Source organism: Sarcophilus harrisii, chromosome 2 (genome assembly GCF_902635505.1).
Source record: "Sarcophilus harrisii chromosome 2, mSarHar1.11, whole genome shotgun sequence".
Classification (NCBI taxonomy): Eukaryota; Metazoa; Chordata; class Mammalia; order Dasyuromorphia; family Dasyuridae; genus Sarcophilus; species Sarcophilus harrisii.
In genome coordinates, this window is record NC_045427.1 from 94,912,573 (window position 1) to 94,935,532 (window position 22,960).

The window sequence follows — 22,960 nt, forward strand, 5'->3', positions numbered from 1 at the left end:
GAAATCAAAGATATGAAAACAGTTTCAGATTTTATATTATTGGGCTCAAAGACCTACTACTACTACTACCATAAAAAATCAATGAAAAATCTGGACAACATACTAATAATGAAAGCTATTACCTTGCTAACAAAAGTCCAAATAGTTAGACCATGTTGTTGTCTTTTGTTTCAATGGTTATAAGACTGAATTGTGGGACTACAAGAAAAGCTGACTATCAAAGAATCAATGATTTTGAATTAGGCTGGAGAAGACTTTTATGAGTCCCTTGTACAGGATGGAGATTAATTCAGTTAATACTTAAAGAAATAAATTCAGACTATTCACTAGAAGTTCAAATACTGAAGTTGAAGGTTAAATATTTGGGCCATATAATGAGAAGAAAGTACTCAACTGAAAACCTTGATATTAGGAAAGGTTGAAGATAAAAAGAAAAAGGAATGCAGAAACTGAAATGGATGGATAGTGTCACAGAATCATTGAATGTAAACTTAGAAAGACTTAAGCATATAGAGAATAGAAGTGCCTAGTACAACATCACCCATCAGATCATGAAGAGTTAGTTGGATGTGACTGAACAACTGAACAACAAAATTTCTGTTTCTCTGCCCTAAGTAAGGAAGTATTTGTTCTTTGATACTTAACCTACTTAAATATATATATATATATATATATATATATATATGTATATATATATAAATAATATTCAACTTTGTTTCTTTAAAATTTTCTTTTCATTTACATAATTGTAAATGTAAACATTGTGTATACTGTATTTTTATTCTACTAATTTTGTATGATATGTTCTATCTTTATTTCTTTGAATTGCTTAAATTTATTATTTATTCTTATTGTTTGGTTATTTTCACTTGTGTGTGAAGCTTCATGGCCCTATTTGGAGTTTTCTTGAAAAACACATTGGAGTGGCTTTCCATTTCCTTCAATTCATTTTATAGATAAGGACATTGAGGCAAAGAAGAGTAAATGATTTGGTCAGGTAAGTACATGAGACTAAATTTGAATTCAAGTCTTCCTGACTCCAGATCTGAAACTCAATTTACTGTATCACCTAGCTACCCAAATTCATATGAAAATGTTATTTTTGTCATTTTATTCATATGTGAACTCATTTGGGATTTTCCTGGCAAATATTAAAGTGGTTTGTCATTTCCCAATTCAGCTCATTTTATAGATAAGAAAACTGAGGCAGTACTAAGTGACTCAGACTGGTCCCATTACTAGTAATTCTCAGAAGCCAGATTTAAACTTAGGTTTTCTTGACTTGAGGTTCAGAGCTCTACTCACTGCACCATCGAACTGCCCCATAAAGAATATTGGTGCGACTGTTTTAAATTTAAATAGCTGGTCATACTGTGGTAGAAGTCCAATATTGGGGGAGTCTAATAATGTTGTTAGATCATTTATAGTTATGTTTTAACTCTTTTTGCTTACATTTGCAGTTTTTTTGACAAAGATATTAGAATGATTTACCAGTTCCTTCTCCAGTTCATTTTATTTATGAGGAATAGAGGTAAACAGAATTCAGTGATTTGAACATGGTCATGATGCTATTAAGTGTTTAAGGCTAAATTTAAACTCAGGAAGATGAGACTCTCTGACTTCCAACCTGGTATTCCTTCCACTGTGTCACCTAGCTTGCTAAAAATTTATATTCTTTTATAAGAGTTTATTTGATTCTTTGTTGCACATCAGTGTATAGAGTTTTGTTCCCACCAAAAAAAAAGAAATTTAAAATAAAATATTAGGAGAGGAGTAAAGATGGCAGAATAAAGACAGGAACTCCTCAGAACTTGCCACCAAACCTCTCCAACAACCTTTAAATAATGACTCTAAACAAAATTTAGAGCATCAGAACCCACAAAAAAAGATGGAGCCAATTTTCCAGCCCAAGGTATCTTAGAAACTCAGCAGGAAAGGTCTGTTGTACTGGGGTGAGAAAGCAGCTTGTTGCTAGTAGGCCGGTGCTAGCCAACGAGCAACAGTATTTGGGGTTTCTGAATCAATATCAGTCCTGGCAGCTTCCAGATCTTTAAGCCCACAGATACTAATAATGACTTGAAAGATCAAAAGGTTGTTTCACTACAGGGAGCCCCAGAAAACCAGAAGCAGGGCTTATGAACATTGATTCAGTAATACTGGCAGCAGCAGCAGTGAAGGAGGCAGCAGTGAAGGAGGCAGCAGTGACTTCTAAAGGTCTCACTCAGCACATAGATTGTAAAGTGGTTGAGCAGCTGGCCACAAGGAAGTTTTTCTATTATCACTGTGCCAGGATCTGTTGTTTTGCCCATACTCAGATCTAGGACATGGCCCTTACTCACCATCTCAGGGGAAAAGTATCCACCAGCACACTAGAACTGCCAGAGTAATTCAAGGATTAAAATGAAAATTCCAGTGTAGAGAACAGTGGTCACTCACAGACAAAAGCATAGGCCATAGTAAACACATTTCTTCTTGTATCATATCACCCTGAAAAAACTTAAAAACTTACAGGAGTAAGTTTTTCTAAAAGAGTTTCTAAAAACAGTTACATAAAACTTATAAAGTTTGGGATGTTGCACTCTTTATCCTGGAAATAGAGCCCTACTTTAACAAAGAGCTAAAAGAATATTAGGATTATAGACTGGGAAAATGAACAGATGACAGAAAACTATTCTGACCATAATAAGTTATTATGGACAAAGGAAGTTAAAAGCACATACTCAGAAGAAGATGATAAAGCAAAAGCTTCTGCATTCAAAACCTCCAAAAAATGAGAATTGGTCTCAGGCCATGGAAGTGCTAACAAGGGGTTTTGAAAATCAAATAAGAGATGTAATAGAAAAATTGGGGGGAAAAATTGGAAAGATTCAAAAGTAAGTATAAAAAGCTACTGAGGAGAAAAATGTCTTAAACAGCAAAACTGGCAAAATGGAAAAGATCACTGAAGACAATAATTCCTTAAAAATTAGAATTGAATAAATGGAAGTTAATGAATTTATAAGAAATAAAGAAAAAATAAAACAAAACCAACAAAATGAAAAAAAGAAAACAATGTGAAATACATCCCTAGTAAAACTTTAAAGCTACATACATGTGCATATATGTGTGTACATGTATACATATATAATCTATGCATGTGTATGTTCATGCACAGATGTTTGAATGATACATGTGCATGTTATAATGCATATATGTATATGTCTATATACATATGTATATATGTGTATTTGTATATATCTATCTGTCCATCTATTTCAGCTAATTATTACAATGGATATCAAACTGGACTAGATTTAGGAAGATCCAAATTCAATCTAATCCTCCTATCCCACAGTAGGGAAAGAAATTTCTCTTACTTCCATATTTTCATATCACCTTCATTCATCTGTCATCATCCTTATATCCCCATCATTTTGTTGCTAGGTGCTCCCAGACTCTTAGACCTATCTACTGAGTCCCATCTACTGAGATGAGTAGATGCCTAATAAATTTTCTTTTGATTATTTCTCAAAGTGGGATGATTTCTCTGAGATGTGGGGTGGAGATGAATATCTCCATAGATTTTCATGCAGTTGTGCAAAATAGTCTCCCATATAATAGCTGGTTATCTGAGGCAATAATTTAATTTTAAAAAATCCAAAAGAATCATTCTTGCTAAAGGAGGAAGCCTTTAGAAAAAAATTTATTGTATTTCACATTAAGCTACAATATACTCAGCTGCCCTTTCTCTTATATGTTCTTTTTCAATATACTTTTCTCATATTTCTTATATCCTTTCCTTATGCTTTTTAATATTGTTTTCCCTATGTTTTAAATATCTTTTTTGTTTTTACAATTGCTTCTCTATAAAAATGGAACTGAATATTTGCATTGTTTCTTGGGGATGAGTTCCTGAGCCATACAGTTTTATTCTTAGCTTATCCCCATATACATAACAGAGAGTGGGTAGAAACAAATATCATAGTATTCATTACTTTCATGCTCCAGAATCAGGAAGACCAACAATTATGAGCTACATTTGACTGAAAGAGAAATGCTTATCAATTTGTTCCATCATCTCTTCTTTGCTAAGATTTTAAATTAGATATTATCTCCTTGTGGTACTTTTGAACATTAAATATGATACATATTAATAGCTTCACCAGTTAAAAAGAATTATCATAATTTTGCTCTACCACATGAGTGGTTGACAGTTACTGAATACCAAGCAAGACTGCTGAGGATCAATGCAGGTTCAGAATTTGCATTCAACAGGCATAGACTTAAAAAGATGAAATACAAAACCTTGATTTAAACAAAATATGAGAAAAAGAAGAAAGATAGTATAAAAGTAATGCACAATTAACAGACACAATGATCACCAAGACAATAGGAAAAACAGACAATAGGCAACACATTACATACATTTTCATCACTTCCAGAGAAGCTCCAACATCTGGATTCTAACAGCTGAGAGAATCTGAGTCACAGCTATCCAGAGTTTTGAGTGGGAAATGTTAGGCAAATGGTACCTACCTCCTAAATGAGTTCTCAAAGTCTCTTTTCAATAAGGAATCCAATAGCCTGAGAACAACAAATATTCCCATTTGAAACATGATCCTTGAGATAGACCTCATATACAGGGATGTCCTATCACAAGAGGTCCATTAAGAGAATATTTGATTATTCCTTTAGGAGGACTGCCTTTACTCCAGAAACTGGCCAGGGTTCCAGGATAAACAGGTCTACCCTAAAGGATGTTCATTAATCAAGACACTTGGAAGATAGCCAGTCCTCCCAATGCCTCCTGAGATTTAATAGATTGCTAGGAGTACATTCTAAATTTCTCAGAAAATAAATTTATACAAAGGTATGCCCAAGACTTACTAAGATTCCTCACTAAGATTCCCTACAATTGCTTATCAGAATTATAACTAAGACAGGGATACCAAGGACCTTTCTCATGAGATTACAATTTGGAGGATGTAAAAGGCGCCAGGGAAGAACAGTTAAGTTTAGTACCTAGTGAGAAAAGGGGATAGGGGGAGAAAAGTTACCAGATTATGAAGATACTTATTAGCTTTGTGATCACAAGTCACTAAACCTCTGTCATATTAATTTCCCCATATATAAAATAGGCATTATAATAGCACCTATTTCCCACAGTTGTGATGGCTAAATAATAAAAAAAAAATTAAAACTCAGTACAATTATTAGGTATGAGGAAGCTATTTTCAGCTGGTTTTTATGTTTTATTTTCCTTCTTCCAGGTGGCACTGCAGAGGAATTTCTCCATGAATTTTTCCCATATTTTCTCTTCTCCTAAGTCCAAAAGACTGGTGCTCTTTCTCCAGAAATTACTTATCAGACTTATAGTTAGTAGAAGAATTTAAAAATAAGGAAGAAAAAGAAGCATTGTGAGATGGGAAATAGATATTTTTTATTTCTGATGACCTTGTATTTTAAAATCAGCTGGAGTCAGGAATTCAGGTTAATGGAAAATCTTCAATCTTTATTCTCTGTGGAGGTGAAGGGGGAGCACAGGTGAAGGGGGTTTGCAATAGCAATGTGTGCAGCTGTAACAAGAACCCAGCCAACAGTCGCTCCCCACTTCTCTTCCTGCCCCTCTGCCTCCACTCACCAAAATCGGCATTTCCCATACAACACATCAGGACTTGAACAAAGAGTGGGAGGGGGCAATTCTTTCTCCAAACATATATATTAATAGAGTATGGTCCAATTATTATTTAGCCTCACATGCTTGGGATCTCAGTGCATCAACTCAAGCCTCAACGCATTACATCTCCCACTTTCTTTTGTTTTAGAACACAGGTGGTCATGCCATCCCTGACTCCTCAGGGAGGTCAGAGCCTCCAAAGGAAGGTGATCACATCCTCCCTGACTTCTCAGGAAAGGAGGTGAAAGCACTGAAAAGGAGGTGATCATAAACCTCCTAACATCTCAGGAAGGGAGATGGAAAGTACCAAAGGGAAGTTGGGTTGCTAGTGGGTTTCTGGGTTGAAGGATATTATTATAAACAAACCCATCAGCATGGCAGGTATTACATAATCACATAACAATAACACAGAAGCTATTAGTTATGACCCTCCCCACAGTCAGTGCAGGCTTGATGTAGTGCAACAGACATGAATTGTACATGCAAGTAGCGGTATAACAAACAATATTAATTAACATGGTGTTGTAAAAGATCACCAGAAGTCCTAGAAGGAGGGTATGTAAACAACAGTCACACATATGGCTTCTTCAGCAGCTAAGAGATAGTCCAAAACCAATCTAATTTCCATTTCTTCACATGTCAGGGAATCCAATGATCCCCTCTCCCCAAGTTTTTAAAGTCCTGCAAAAGTCTTTTTATGTGTTAGGGAATCCAATGATTACAGCAGATTTTGAAGTCCTGTAACAGTCTTATCATTTCTCAGAAAATCCAATGATTCCTGAGAGCTTTCAAGACTTATGTCTCAGAGAATCCAATGATTCCTGAGGGCTTTCAAGTCCTACAACAATCTTATCATGTCTCAGAGAATTCAATGATTCCTGAGGGTTTTGAAGTCCAACAATTTTCGATGTCCACGAGTCAAACGCCATAACTGCCATGCTCTTTCAATGGTAAGCACAATCAGCAACAGAACCACCCAATATTTCTTGGGTCTTCTCCTTCATTTCAAGGGTCTGCTCCATCTCTCTGCCATGAACAAGGCGAATACAGCTCGTTGGCACCCATCTGATTCCTTCTCCACCTATAGAAATACAAGCAAACCCTCTCCCCCAAGCAGTTAGCCTATCTGGTCCCTTCCATTCACCACTTTCTGGGACTCTCCACATCACCTGGCAATCTAAAGATAGTGGAGTTGCTCGCACTGGACACTGCCCTTCCAGTAGGAAGGTTTTATAACCTGTCTGCTGGAGCCAGTGCATCTTTGTCAAAAATCAAGAAGTTAATAGTATAAAGGGTTAGATTTAGAGGTTCTCTAGGGTTACCTGTGGCTCCCCCTTTCTTTTGTTTTTGGAGGAGCATCTTAATGTCTCTGTTTCTCCTCTCTACTACTGCCTATCCTTGAGAATTAAAGGGTATGCCAGTGGTGTGTAAAATCTTATACTGTGCACAAACGTGTGTAAAATGTTTGGAAGTATATGCAGGACCATTGTCTGTTTTTATTGCTTGTGGCACACCCATAATGGCAAATGCTTGTGTGAGGAATTCAGTGACCACTTGGGCTGTCTCTTTTGCTGCTGGCATTGCAAAAGTGAATCCTGAAAAGGTGTCTACCACAACGTGGATAAAAGACAGACTAACAAAAGATTTATAATGGGTCACATCCATTTGCCAGATTTCATTGGGTCTCAAACCATGAGGGTTCTTTCCTGGAGGCAGTGTAGGAGCGTGGAAAGGAAGGCAAGCTGTACAGGCTTTTACTATGCTCCTAGCTTTCTCTCTTGTTATTCCAAATTGTAAACGTAAAGCTCAAGAAGCCTGATGATATTAAGAATGAGATTCCTGGACTTCTTGGAATAGAGTAGTATTGACCAACATAGTTAGAAGGCTATCTGCCTTTGAATTACCATCAAAAAATGGGACCTGGGGACTTCCAGCCAAGATGGCGGCGAGGAGGCACACAGCTGTGTAAGCTCCGCATTTTCTCTCAGAATCCATCTCATTACAAGCCTCTGAATTAATGCCTGACTGAAAAAAAACCCACAAACAGTTACGAAGAGAAGACATCCTTGAGATTCGCCAGCAAAGGTCTGTTTTTGCTCGAGGGCGGGACGGTTTTAGATCGGGCACAGACTGAGGGCAGCAGCAGCAGGAGTTCGGCAGGCAGCTCACAGCCAAGCAGACCGGAGTGGGTTGGGGTGTGATCTCAGCCGTCTCTGTGGGGAGAGCTTCACCACAGGATTGGATACTTTGCTCTGGCAGGAAGTCAGTAGCCCAGCAGAGAAGCTAAAAACACCAGGGGCGAAGAATACAACCCCAAACAGCTGGAGTTCCTTGAGACTGGCCACCCCTCCCCCAAAGCGTATCAGCACACTCTCAGAGTCTCAGAGCACAGGCGTAGCACAGTCCTGCTAGTGCCTCGCTGCTGCCCCCGCAGTCTGTAGAGGAAGCTCGGTAATGCCACCCATCCCCTCCCCCCAAAAAAGCAGATTCCATTTGTGTTTTTTTTTTCCTTTTTTTTTCTTTGCTAGTTTGTGTCTGATTCTTCTCTGACAAAATGAGCAAAAAGTTAAAAAGGACTTTAACGATTTTCAGCTTTTATACAGACAGAACAGACTCTAAACCCTGAGGAGACTAAAAACAGACTGTCTCCAGGTGAATCCCCACAGGAGGAGATCATCTGTTCCTCAGCACAGATGAATCTCATAAAAGAAATTAAAAAGTCTCTCACAAGAGAGCTACAAGAAAATTGGGAAAAGGAGAGGGAGGCTTGACAAGAGAGTCTGGAGAAGTCATCCCACTCACTTAAAGACAGAATGGATAAAGAAATAAAATCCTTGAAAAATAGGATTAGTGAACTGTAAACAGAAAAGAGCTCACTAAAGAATAAAATGGGCGAAATGGGAAAACATTCCATAGAACAAATTGGACAATTAGAAAAAGATATAAAAAAAGTGAGTGAAGAAAACACTTCACTGAAAATAAGAATAGAACAAATGGAATTGAATGACTCGAGGAGACAAGAAGAATCAATCAAGGAAGACCAAAAAAACCAAACAATGGAGAAAAATGTGAAATACCTTCTGGAGAAAACAACAGACCTGGAAAACAGGTCTAGGAGAGACAATCTGAGAATCATTGGACTCCCAGAAAAATACGATGAAAAAAAGAGCCTGGACACTATTTTCCAGGAAATTATCAAAGAGAACTGCCCAGAAGTCATAGAAACAGAGTGTAAAATAGACATTGAAAGGATCACGATCACCCACTGAAAGGGATCCTAAAATCAAAACAAAGAAATATAGTGGCCAAAATGCCAGAACCCCTCAAACAAAGGAAAAAAATACTCCAAGCGGCTAGAAAACCCAATTCAAATATAGAGGAGCCACAATAAGGACACACAAGATCTAGCAATCCACATTAAAAAGAAGAAGGTCCTGGAATATGATATTCTGAAAGGCTAAGGGAACTCGGTATGCAACCAAAAAATAATCTTTTCACCAGAATGAGCACTTTTCGAGGGAAGAAGATGGTCATTCAACGAAATAAGTGAATTTCACCTCATTTTTGGTGAAAACCAGAACTTAACAAGAAGTTTGATCTGCAAATATAGAACTCAAGAAAACCTAAAAAGGTAAAAAGAAATCTTGGGAACTATATTTATGCTGTAAAGATGTATAAAAATACATGTACACCCTTGTTCTACAAAACCAGAGGTGGAAAGGACATTGTATCAAAAAGGGTAAAGTGGGGGTACTAATCTCACAAAGAGGCAAAGGAAACCCATTATATCTGAGAGAAAGAATGAAGGGAAATGAAATAGTGGATTTTACTGCCATAAGAATTGACTTTAAGAGAAAAAATGTTAGACATATTCAATAAGGGAAATCCTCCCATCTCATTGAAAAGTGAGAAGGGAAAAGTGAAAAGGGAAGGAATAAGCAAGCAGAAGGGAATACAGAAACTGAGAGGGAAAAGGAGTAAGATAGGGGAGGAACTCTAAGGTGGGGAGGAGGGATACAAAAGGGAGGGCTGTGAGAAGCCAGTGGTGCTCACAAGTTTAATACTGGGAAGGGGGGTAAGGGAGAAAAGCATAAATAGGAGTTAACAAGATGGCAAGTAATACAGAATGGGTAATTTTAACCATAAATGTGAAGGGGGTAAACTCCCCCATAAAGAGGAAGCGATTAGCAGAATGGATTAAAAGCCAGAATCCTACAATATGTTTTTACAGGAAACACACCTAAGCAGGGAGATACATGCAGAATAAAGGTCAAAGGATGGAGCAAAATTACTATGCTTCAGGTGAAGTCAAAAGAGGGATAGCCATCCTGATCTCAGATCAAGCAAAAACAAAAAATTGATCTAATTAAAAGAGATAAGGAAGGGCACCATATATTGCTAAAGGGAGCATAAATAATGAAGCAAATCAATATTAAACATATATGCACCAAGTGGTGTAGCATCTAGTTCTTAAAGAGAAATTAAGAGACTGCAAGGAGAAATAGATAGCAAAACCATAATAGTGGGAGATCTGAACCTTGCACTCCCAGAATTAGATAAATCAAATCACAAATAAATAAGAAAGAAGTCAAAGAGGTAAATAGAATACCAGAAAAGTTAGATATGATAGACCCCTGAGAAAGAAATGGAGACAGAAAGGAGTACACTTTCTTTTCAGCAGTTCATGGAACCTATACAAAAAATAGACCATATATTAGGACATAAAAACCTCAAACTCAAACAGTAAGGCAGAAATAGTGAATGCATCCTTTTTGACCACGATGCAAAAAATTACACTAACAAAAAGCCAGGGAAAGTAGACCAAAAATAATTGAAACCAAATAATCTCATACTAAAGAATGATTGGGTGAAACAGCAAATCATAGACATAATTAATAACTTCACCCAAGAAAATGACAATAATGAGACATCATATCAAAATATGTGGGATGCAGCCAAAGCGGTAATAAGGGGAAATTTCATATCTCTAGAGGCTTACTTGCATAAAGCAGAGAAAGAGAAGGTCAACGAATTGGGCTTACAACTAAAAATGCTAGAAAAGGAACAAATTAAAAACCCCCAGTGAAACACTAAACTTGAAATTCTAAAAATAAAAGGAGAGATCAATAAAATTGAAAGTAAAAAACATTGAATTAATTAATAAAACTAAGAGTTGGTTCTATGAAAACCAACAAAATAGACAAACCCTAGTAAATCTGATTAAAAAAGGAAAGAGGAAAATCAAATTGTTAGTCTTAAATGAAAAGGAGAACTCACCACTAACAAAGAGGAAATTAGACAATAATTAGAATTACTTTGCCCAACTTTATGGCAATAAATCAACAACTTAAATGAAATGGAAGAATAACTTCAAAGATATAGTTGCCCAGATTAAAAGAGGAAGAAGTAAATATCCTAAACAGTCCCATCTTAGAAAAGAAATAGAACAAGCTATTAACCAACTCCCTAAGAAAAATCCCAGGACCAGATGGATTTAATGTGAATTCTACCAAATGTTTAAAGAACAATTAACCCCAATGCTATATAAACCATTTGAAAAAATAGGGACTGAAGGAGTCCTACCAAACCCTTTACGACACAGACATGTATGATACCTAAACCAGGTAGGCTGAAAACAGAGAAAGAAAATTGTAGACCAATCTCTCTAATGAACATCGATGCTAAAATCTTAAATAAAATATTAGCAAAAAGATTACAGAAAATCATCTACAGGATAATACACTATGACAAAGTAAGATTTATATACCAGGAATGTAGGGCTGGTTCAATATTAGGAAAACTATTAGCATAATTGATTATATCAATAAGCAAACTAACAAAAACCATATGATCATCTCAATAGATGCAGAAAAGCATTTGATAAAATCCAACATCCATTCCTAATAAAAACACTTGAGAGTATAGGAATAAATGGTCTTTTCCTTATAATAATCAGAATATATTTAAAACCATCAGTAAGCATTATAGAATGGGGAAAAACTGGAATCTTTCCCAGTAAGATCTGGAGTGAAGCAAGGTTGCCCACTGTCACCATTACTATTCAATATTGTATTAGAAACACTAGCCTCGGCAACAACAGTCAAGAAAGAGATTAAAGGAATCAGAATAGGCAGTGAGGAAACCAAACTATCACTCTTTGCAGATGATATGATGGTATACTTAGAGAACCCTAGAGATTCTACAATAAAGCTATTAGAAATAATCCATAACTTTAGCAAAGTTGCAGGTTATAAAATAAATCCTCATAAATCCTCAGCATTTTTATACATCACCAACAAAATGCAACAGCAAGAGATACAAAGAGAAATTCCATTCAGAATAACTGTCGACAGCATAAAATATTTGGGAATCTATCTACCAAAGGAAAGTCAGGAATTATATGAGCTAAAGTACAAAAAACTCTCCACACAAATAAAATCAGACTTAAACAAGTGGAAAAATATCAAGTGCTCCTGGACAGGTCGAGCAAATATAATAAAAATGACAATACTCCCTAAACTAATCTATTTATTTAGTGCTATACCAACAGATTCCAAGAAAATATTTTAATGATCTAGAAAAAAAATAAAAAAAATTCATATGGAATAAAAAAGGTCAGGGAATCTCAAAAGAATTAATGAAAAAAATCAAATGAAGGTTTTACATGACCTAAAACTATATTATAAAGCAGCAGCCCAAAACCATTTGGTGTTGCATAAGAAAGAGATTATTGATCAGGGAAAGATTCACAAGACAGAATACAACATAGCAATTTAGTGTTTGACAAACCCAAAGATCCTCACTTTGGGATAAGAATTATTTTTGACAAAACTGCTGGGATAATGGAAATTAGGGTAGGAAAATTGTAGGACCCACACTTAAACCATAAACCAAGATAAGATCAAAATGGGTCCAGATTTAGACATAAAGAAAGATTATAAAACAAATTAAACATAGGATAATTTATCTCTGACTTGGAAGAGGAAGAAATTTGGACTAAAGATGAACTAGAGACCATTATTGATCCAAAATAAAAATTTTGATTACATCAAATTAAAAAGCTTTTGACAAACAAAACTAATGTAAAATGATTGAAGGGAAGTAACAAACTGGAAAATTTTTACAAAAGGTTCTGATAAAGGCCCATTTCCAAAATATATGAGAGTTACCTAATTTATAAGAAACCGCCATTCTCCAATTGATAAACGTCGGATATGAAAGACAATTTTGATGATGAAATTAAAAATCATTACCACCATATGAAAGAGGTTCCAAATCAATTTATTAATAGGAAATGCAAATTAAGACAACCTGAGATAACCACACCCGATTCAAGATGACAGGAAAAAAAATGATGAGTGTTGAGGGATGTGGGAAAACTGGGACACTATATTGTTTGGAGCTGTGAACAAATCCAACCCTTCTGGAGGCAATATGGAAATCCCAAAAGTTATCAAACGTATACCCTTTGACCCAGCAGTGTTTCTACTGGGCTTATACCCCAAGGAAAAAAGAAGGAAAGGGACCTGTATTGCCAGAAATGTTTTGGCAGCCCTGTTTGTGGGCTAAAGTGGAAACTGAGTGGCTCCCATCAATTGGAGAATGGTTGGGTAAATTGTGGTATATGATTGTTATGGAAATTATTGTTATATAAGAAATGACCAGCAAGATGAATACAGAGAAGCTTGGAGAGAATTAATGAACTGATGCTATGAAATGAGCAGAACTAAGAGATCATTATATACAACAACGATACCGTATGAAGATGTAATTTGATGGAAGGGATTTTTTGACAAAGAGACCTAATTCAGTTTCAAATTGATCAATGATGGACAGAAGCATACACCCAAAGGAAAAAAAAAAAAACACTGGGAAATTAATGTAAACTGTTTGCATTTTTGTTTTTCTTCCTGGATTATTCTACCTTCTGAACCAATTTCCCTGTGCAAAAGAAAATTGTTTGATTGCACACCACATTGCATCTAATATACTAGAATATTCAAAATATAGGACTGTTACCATCTAGGGAGGTGGAGGGTGAGGAAAAAATTTGAAAGAAGTGAGTGCAAGGGATAATGTAATAAAAAATTACCCAGGCATGGATTCTGTCAATAAAAAGTTACTATAAAAAAAAAAAAGAAGTAAATGGAATAATATGTTCTGAAAAGCCATGGAGGTCAGGATGCAGCCCATGATGACCTACTCTGAGATTAACAATAAATGAAAAGAAAAGAAAAAAAAATGGGACCTGGAAGTTCACTATGAGAGTGGAAATGCAAAATATAAATCTTACTGGGATGCTTTCTCAATTGCTCTTGAAGTTTCTTAAAGAGCTGATATATATTAGAGACTACAAATTGTATTTGGGCTGTGGCAGTTCTTTGTACCACACCTACTGAATAGTCGGAATCATATATTATATTTATGTCTCCTGGATAATAAGTAGAATGATATTATACAATTCTTTCTGCTGAGTGGACTGAAAAGGAGTTCTGACTCTCTTTATAGTTAAGTCACGAGAGTATACAACACAAATATTATGTTTGGATGCATCTGTAAAGATAGTCCTTTAAGAGGAACTTTAGAAACTTTTTCTTCAAGAATCTGTCACCAATTATGTAATAGACTGGTTATCTTTAATGGAGACCCATGTGTAAAATTTGGAGTCATGGTTAATAAAATTTGCCACTCTGGGATGGTCTCACAACACACATTAATTTGTGTATTGGCATAAAAGGTGTATATCTTGTCAGGTCTTGTCCCAGATAATTGTACTGCTCACTTAATGGCCTTTAATAAAATTCTAGCCACAAGCACTGGGTAAGGAGTGAAGCTTTGTTCTGATTGTGCCGGGAGGTTCACCCACTCTATCACATTGTCTCCTTGATGAAGGACTGCTGTGGGTGCCTCTTGTGTGGCAAAAACTGATATTTCTAAGGGTCTTTGAATGATTCTTTCAACCACATTGGATAAAGCCAATTCAACTTTTCTCAAAGCCTTTTGAGCTTCTTTTGTAAGCTGGCGTGATGAATTGAAAGCACTGTCTCCCCTTAAAATATCATATAGCAGTTGCAATTGATAGGTAGTCAGGCCTAACAATGGTTGCATCCATTGGATATCTCCTATCAATTTCTGAAAATCGTTTAACAATAGTTTCTCTATTCTAAGGGCAGTTTTTGTACTATAAGCCCTTTAGGGTATACTTCATATCCTAAATATTGAAAGGGAGCATGTCTTTCAATTTTTTCTGGAGCCTTGTACAATTTGTAATTCCTTAGTCTTCCTATGGTCTTTTGTAGACATGCTTCTAACATTTGTTACTCAGGTGCACATCCCAATATATCAGTCATATAATGTAATAGCATAACTTTTGGAAATGCTTTTCTTACTGGAGCAAGAGCAGCAGCAACATCCATTTGATACATAGTAGGGCTGTTTTTCATTCTCTGTGGCAAAACTGTCCATTCATCTCTTTTATAAGGCTCAGCTAAGTTAACGCTAGGCACTGAAAAGGCAAATCTCTTCATATCCTCCTTATCCTGAGGCATAGAACAGAAACAGTCCTTAATATCTATGACCCAAAGAGGCCATTCTCTAGGCAATTGAGTAGGAGATGGAAGTCCAGGCTGAAGAGTTCCCATACTTTCAATCTCTTCATTCACCTTTCTTAAATCAGTCAACATCCTCCATTTTCCAGATTCTTTTTTACAACAAACACTGGGGAATTCCAAGGACTTAGAGAAGGTTGTAAGTTTCCTTGGTCAAGTTGCTCCTGTACTATATCTAATAAGGCCTGAATTTTATCACTACCTAAGGGCCACTGTTCTATCCACAGTGGTGTATCAGTTTTCTATTGGATAGGAACAGGTGAAAGTGTTGGCAGGCCTTCAACAGCAGCCCTGTTTAAAAAGCCGAAGTACTCATTTTAACCCTAATTGCTGTAAAACGTCTTTTCCCCACAGATTGATGGGGATTTTTCAACTATAAAAGGAGTAAAAACTCCTGTTTTCCCTTCAAAAGTCTATCTCATAGGGGCAGCACTAACTTCAGCTGCTATTGATCCTCCTACGCCAGACATGTAGTTGTCTACTTTAATCTTTGGCCTGTGACTGGGACAATTGTCACCTCTAAAGACTGTACGATCTGCACTTGTGTCTTCCAATCCTTCTAATGGCAGGATAATTATATAGATTGTGAGCATAGGTTGGTCAGCTGTTACAGCTGCTGTCCAGTATATTCCTGGATTTTGTGACCTGGAGTCAGAATCTGGGTGACTATCACCAGGTTGCTTATTAGGATTCTGTATCAGTAAACCTGATGCTACTACTTCTCCTGGTGATAAGTCACACATTGTCAATCTGTATTAGTGACTGGGATATTATCTACACATTCCCCAGTTTCCCACATCAGTGTGCGGATAGACACTCTTTTGTATGTACAAAAAGGAGGTGAAATGGTCAAGGCTACTATGCCTGGAGGCAAGGGATCCATAGGCTGGAGAGGAACAGATTTCACCTCTCCAGGGGATATCTCAGTTGTCCCAGCTGCATGCAGCTCTATTTTCCCCAATTGTAATCCCTTTCTCCCATCAGGTTGCTTCCTGGCTGATTTATTGTATAATCCCTTTCTCCCATCATATGACTTCCTTGCTGATTTGATTGGTCATTGTCTGGGTATTGGACTTCTAGGCACTCTCTGGGTGCACCATTGGCTGCCATCAGTTTTTTTTTTTGTTTTGTTTTGTTTTGTTTTTCTGCCTGGGGCCCTGGGGCTGGGCCCCTCATCACGTTTCCCTGAATCTGTCTACATTCTGAGGCTCAATGGAACCCTCTGTTCTATTTTGGACATGGGGTATTGGGTATTGTTCTCCTACCTTGTTTTCTCTGTACAAACATTGAGCTTTCAGATGCCCTACTTTACCACACTGAAAGCATTGACGGGTGTCTCTGGAAGTCCCTTGCCAGAAGGGACACTGTCTTCCCATGTTGGGATCTTTGGAAGTCTGCATCATAGCTTGGCTATAAAAGGCATTTGTGCCCACTGTGGCACAGGGTCTTATGAACTCCTTTAAAGGAGTATCCTTGCACAGTTCTAGTATAATTCTTCTGCAAACCTCATTAGCATTTTCCTTACGAAGTTGCCTTATCAAAATGTCTGTTACTGCATTTTTCCCATTAGTTCTTGTGATAGCAGTCTGCAAACGTCCCAGAAAGTCAGCAAAGGGTCCATTTGGCCCTTGTGTTACTTTTGTGAAGGCCTCACCTTTGTCATTTTTATTGTGAATCAAAGCCCACACTTTGATAGCATTAGCAGCTTATATGCTGCTATGGAATAATTAATCTGTACTGCGATGTCTGCATAGGAACCTACACCTGTTAGTAGGTCAGAGGTGATTGCATCATGAACTGCATTTTGACTATTTTGTTGGACTTGTATCCTACAGAGCTCACTATATTCAGAAAGCCACAAGTAGTTTTGTCCAGGTTCTAGGCATACCCTTGCTATAGATTTCCAGTCATTAGGGGTCAAGAGTTCAAAAGCCAAATTCTGTAATAACATCTTACCATAAGCTGATGTAGCCCCATAAAGACTGCAAGCCTTTTTCATGTATTTGAGCATTTCTATATCAAAATTTATTAAATAGAATTAAAAATACAAATAAAACAATATAGCCAAGAGGAGAAGTAATTTTACAGACAGTTTCTTGAATAATGGTCTCATTTCAAATGTATAAAAAATTTGTCAATTTTTAAGAATATGAGTCATTCCCCAAATGACAACTGAACAAAAGATATGAGCAGGTAGTTTTTCAATGAAGATATCAAACTATATGTATCTGGGGGTGGGTGTATACACAAAGTTCTAAACCATTAGTGATTAAATAAATGAGAATTAAAATACCATCAGGATATCATCTCATACTTAGTAGATTGAGTGAATTTTTAAAAGAGAAATGATAAAAGTTGGAGGGCGTGTGAAAAATTGGGATATTAATACATTGATGCTTAAACTATGAACTGAGAGAGAGTAATGTGGAATTTGGAAAGTAATCTAGACTTGTGCTAAAGAGTTGAAAAACTATGTATGCCCTTTGATCCAGTAATACTACTATTTGGTCTATTTCCCAAAGTGATAAGGAAAAAGGAAAGTAACCTCTATGTTCTAAATTGTTTAAAGCAGCTTTCCTTGTACTGGCAAAGAAATGGAAATTTAGGGGATGTCTGTCAATTGCAGAATGGCTAAACAAGTTATTGCCTATCATTGTGATTCTATACTACTGTATTATATTGTATATTACTGTGTTATAAGAAATGATGGTTGGTTCTAGAAAAACATGGAAATATTTGCATGAATAATGAAAAGTGAAGTGATCAAAAAAGCAAGAGAATAATGTATACATCAAAAGCAATATTATTCAAAGAATAATTGTCAACCACCCAATTAGCCTGAGTACTACAAATTTTCAAATCAACTGCAAAGAACCTATCAAGGAAAATATCCACCTCCATAAAAGTAAAAAATGAATTTAAAAATAAAAATAATAAGAAGAAATATGCAGAATATGGTTTTACATATATTTATAAATATGTATCAAATGGTGGCCTTCTCTAGACAAAGGGAAATGAACTTAAGATGTAACAAAAATAAATTAAATATATTTATACATAATAATAATAATAATATCTTTTTCTAAAAGGACATTGAGCCTAGCAAAGAGCTACACCTAAGAGGAATTTAATGAAGATGTCTCAAAGGGCGGAAAGGACTTAATAGGAATCAAGAAAGATGAGTTACTCTTTGGACATATGTACACTTAAACTTGAGCCCATGTTCCCTAAGGATATTTATTGCGTGTCAAAAAGTTTACTTAAAATTTGAGGTAAATGTTTTACACTAAGTGTTATAATAATACTACCTCAGTAAATATCTCTCTGAAAGCTAATTTCTTTTGCCAGACTAATTGATAATCAATAAGAAAAACATTCAATAAGGGCTTCTGAATGCTAGTATTAAAATCCATAATTTCTCAGGGTTATGTCATTGAACCTTGAGTGGAGGAATATTTGATTGCCTTCTGGAGACCTAATTTGCCTGTTTTAGGTGACTGAAATGAGAAAAGATGCCACACTTGACATTGATATCTTCTCCAGGACATAGAATATTTCCTGAGGAAAAACCAATTACCTTCCATTTACAAAGGGAATCTATCACTTCTTGCCACCACCTCATACTGGGCCTCCTCAGTAGAGAAGGTCTCAGATAATACCTGGATGCTAATATCCCAAGCCTTCCATATCTTGCCTGGATCAGCGTGTTACCTAAAGAATGAGGGCTAGGGGAGAGGATGGGCATCTTTTCTCTGCCCAAAAGAAACCACATACATGTGTGCTAGCACAAGGAATGTTCCAGCTACTCCTGCCAGCACATTCTCCTTAGTTGGAATGTTTAAGAAAAAAATATTCCCAGGAGCCTGATAACTACACGAGTCACTGAAAACTCAAAATGAAACTTAGTGATTAAATTAAATGTTTAGAGTGGATTATTAGGATATTATTTAATACTTATTATCAGGTTAAGTTAGAAAATTTCAAGCAATTCCAATTTTCTCCTACAAATAAAATAAATTTGCACCTCTGGGCAAACATAGACTCCTGAAAAATCAAGAAGACTAGGGGCAGAACTGAGTTTTCCTGATGCAACCTGAGAAGATCTACGGAAAGGCCTCGGGCTGGGGATTAACCTGTATGAAATGCAAACATTTCCTGGCTAGCTCCTCAGAAACATCAAGTAGAGACCTCACAGACTAGCTAAATGTGGCTGGAGTCTCAGCAACAACCACAGGCTTTCACCTCCCAGACTATAAGATCAGCATTTGAGTTCCAGAAGAGCAAGCTGATATCTGAATCTCTGCTGATAGGGAATTATCAATTGATTGGGAGCACTGGGCCCAGCTACGCCACAGATAAGAGGCTCTGGGTGAAAAGGAACCATCACCTGGTGAATGCAAAGTTAATGAGGCAGGGACTCCACTGACTGTGGGAATTTGCAGGAAGATGGAACTCTTGGTTTGAGGTTCCTGGTCAGAGTGGACAGTTGAAGAGAAGCTTGAGGAACCATCCCTCATCTCTCAATACGAAATGCTTATGCTAATACCTTTTATTTTAAAAAATGAATTGGCAGAGAAGAAAGAACCCAACCACTGAAACATGGGAACATAGAAGACCAGGATTCATTTTCAGAGGAGGAAATTGAAGTAAAAAAAAAAAAAAGAAGAAGAAGAAGCTTCTACTCTAAAAAGAAAAATGAAATGGTACTGATGGAATTCTAGTGGCAGTCAGAGTTGTGGAAATCCCCTGTTGTTCGGCGTAGGTCCCTTGTGAAAGAATTCATGAGCCTGAAAAGTTTTAGGTGGCAAAATGGAAGTTTATTCTTGGGTGAGAAGTCTCTATGCTAAGGACTGATTTCCTCAGTGGCAAAGTTCTATTAGGGAAATGGAGGCTGACATTGAGAAGAGAATGCCTTCTCAGTGGGCAGGGTCCTAGTAGCTATACTAAAGAGCTATTACCTATACTACAGAAGCAGAGCATGCTACTTTTGACCTTCTGCAAAGAAATGAATAAACAGAAATTTATTATATGAGCAGATCTTGGCGGGGGGCTGGAGCAGTTTGAGTTGATCAGACCAGGATCTCCCAAATGAAATTGTTTTGTTTTGAAGGCTTTTTCAGCCTGAATTTGAATGGAGATCCGGCTATCAATGGGGGTGATTTGTCTTAGAAATGGCCCAGCCTGAGAAACTCTCTCATAGACTACACTGAGCCTGAGAGGGTCAGGAATCAAAAAGGAGACAGAATTTCAAAGTGTGAATTTTACAGATCAAAAAGGAACACAGTTTCACACCCCCATCAGTACCCTGTTTAGAGAAAATTTGAAGAACTCAAAAACTAATTCAAAAATCAAATGAGAAACACTGAGGAAAAACTAAAAAAATAAAAAAAACTTTCAAGGAAAACAAGAAGCTTTTGAAAAAAATGCTAACCAACTAGAAAAAGAGGTAGAGACTCAAAGATAAAAATAATTTTTTGAAAATTAGAACTGGGTAATGGGAAGCCAATGAAGCTATGAGAAGTCAAGAAATAACAAAGCAGATTATAAAGAATGAGAAAAGATTTCAAAATGTTAACCATTTTATAAGAAAAATGACAGCTCTGGAGAACAGAACAAGAAGATAAAAGATAAGAATAATTGGACTGCCAGAAATTTATAACCCAAAAGGATAACCCTGATACAATAATGCAGGAAATAATCCAGGACAATAATCCGATTGTTCTGAAGTGATAGAATATGAGGGGAAAGTAGAAATAGAAAAAATCCACCAATTACCAGCTCCAATAAAACCTGTGTGGAAAACACACAGGAATATTATTATCAAATTTCAAAACTCCCAGATCAAAGAGAACCTTTTGTAATTAACAAAAAAAAAAAAAAAACATTATTTTGGTTATAGTAGATACTGTTTTCATCATTATGCTTACCACTTAATTTAATACTTCATATATCATGCCATATCTTTTTCTTCCTCAGCATCATTTCTTAATGCACAATTATAATTCACCCTAGTAACATTCTTATACTAATGATTCCTCAATTAATAGGCAAATAGTTTGCTTCTAGTTATTTCCTAGAATTTAAGTGATACTATTAATATTTTTCCATGTGTGAGATAATGTTTTCTAAGTTTGATCTCATTAATGGCGTCATCGTATCAAAGGATATCTACCTGTTTTATTTTCTATTTTGATTGATTGATTATAAGTTTTCAACTAGCCAGAGGTTTTTTGTTTTGTTTTGTTTTATTAACATTTGTGGCATATAATATAAAGTGCTGTTATAAACCTGTTTTCAGCCAAACTCCTTTTCAGTTTTCCCAGATATTCTTATTACATAAGGAAACCATGCCCAAGTAGATTCTGTCCTTGGGTTTATTATTCTTTACTAATAAATCTGGTTCTTTTCCTCTTTTCAGGGACATATATCTTTTTTAAAAGGATAAAACAGTTTTGATGTTTTACAATTTTGTTTGATGTTTGGTAATGCTATATCTTTTGCAACTTTATTTTTTTATTTCAATATATTTTTAGAGCTTCCTTATTTTTTTCTTCCAAATCACTTCCCATCAAAGTTATTTTGCAATATAATTCTATAAAGTACTAACAAAATTTACTGAACACTAAATTCATCCATAAATACTAGTAATATCACAAAATGTATACTTAAAGGGGATCTTGGAAAATATCTAGTACAACTTATGTTCAAAAAAGAATCCCCACTACAAATCATCCAATAAGCAGTCATTCAGAATCTTCTTAAAAACTTCTAAATTAGGGGTATGGGTACGTAGTATCTCTGGAAACATCCCATAGCACCTTTGGACAGTTGAAATTATTAAGAAGTTTATTCCCCACCATAAAATTAAATTTGCCTGTATCATCATTTTTAAGGTGTTAGTAAATCCCAAACTTGCCCACTGAATCTTTTTTCTTCTACTTTTTATTGCTGTAAAAATTATTTTGTATTTATACTTAGATAAGTATGGGGGGCATCTGTGTGTGGTGCAGTTATTTTGAAAGAAATTTGTCTTTTTATAGTTCCATCTGATTTTTGTTAGTAATGAAGGGGGAGGGGAACTGTTCCCTTTAAGATTATCACTCTGAGAGAGTGTCTCCTTTTCTGATCTCAGAGAACAAGATCTTCCAGGCTCCAAGGAGTCTAGAGAAGACCCACCCTCCCAGGATAAGAGAAGCAATACTATTTAGGGACAAATCAACTCCCATAAAAATTCTAAATTCTCATTCAATTGAAGAATCCTGGTCTGATCAGCTCAGGCTGTCCCAGCCTCCACCAAGATACCCAATATAACAGCTTCTTTAGAACTAAGCTCTTTGCAGATAGTCCTAGATAGCTTGCTTAGCTGCCAGGACCCTTCTGCCTGCTGAAAAACCATTCTCAGCACCAATATTCCATTTCCAAATAGATCTTTGCCACTATAGAATTCAGTCTCTTGGAAAACTGATTTCTATCCAACAATAAACTTTCATTTTGCAACTAATAATTCGGGAATAAGTGAATTCTTTCACTTTTAAACCTGTGGCCAATCTAAAGGAATTTTTAACAACTCTCCTCTTGCCACTATCCCATGACCACCAGGAATTGAGAGCATTCAAACCACATCAATATTACATAGTAAATATGAAAAATTCTATATATGGATTTTTGCATCCTTCACTTAAGCAATTAATATTCT

The 22,960-nt window shown here is 36.1% G+C and overlaps 1 protein-coding gene across 1 annotated transcript in view; it reads left to right on the forward strand.

The window, feature by feature from the left end:
* The first annotated feature begins 2,135 nt into the window (after positions 1–2,135).
* LOC116420965 (protein phosphatase 1 regulatory subunit 16A-like) overlaps positions 2,136–22,960 on the forward strand; it is a 41,747-nt gene continuing 20,922 nt past the window's right edge. Inside the window, exon 1 of the mRNA XM_031949250.1 lies at positions 2,136–2,235. Coding sequence (XP_031805110.1) covers positions 2,136–2,235 — 100 coding nt within the window. The remainder of the gene's footprint in view (positions 2,236–22,960) is intronic.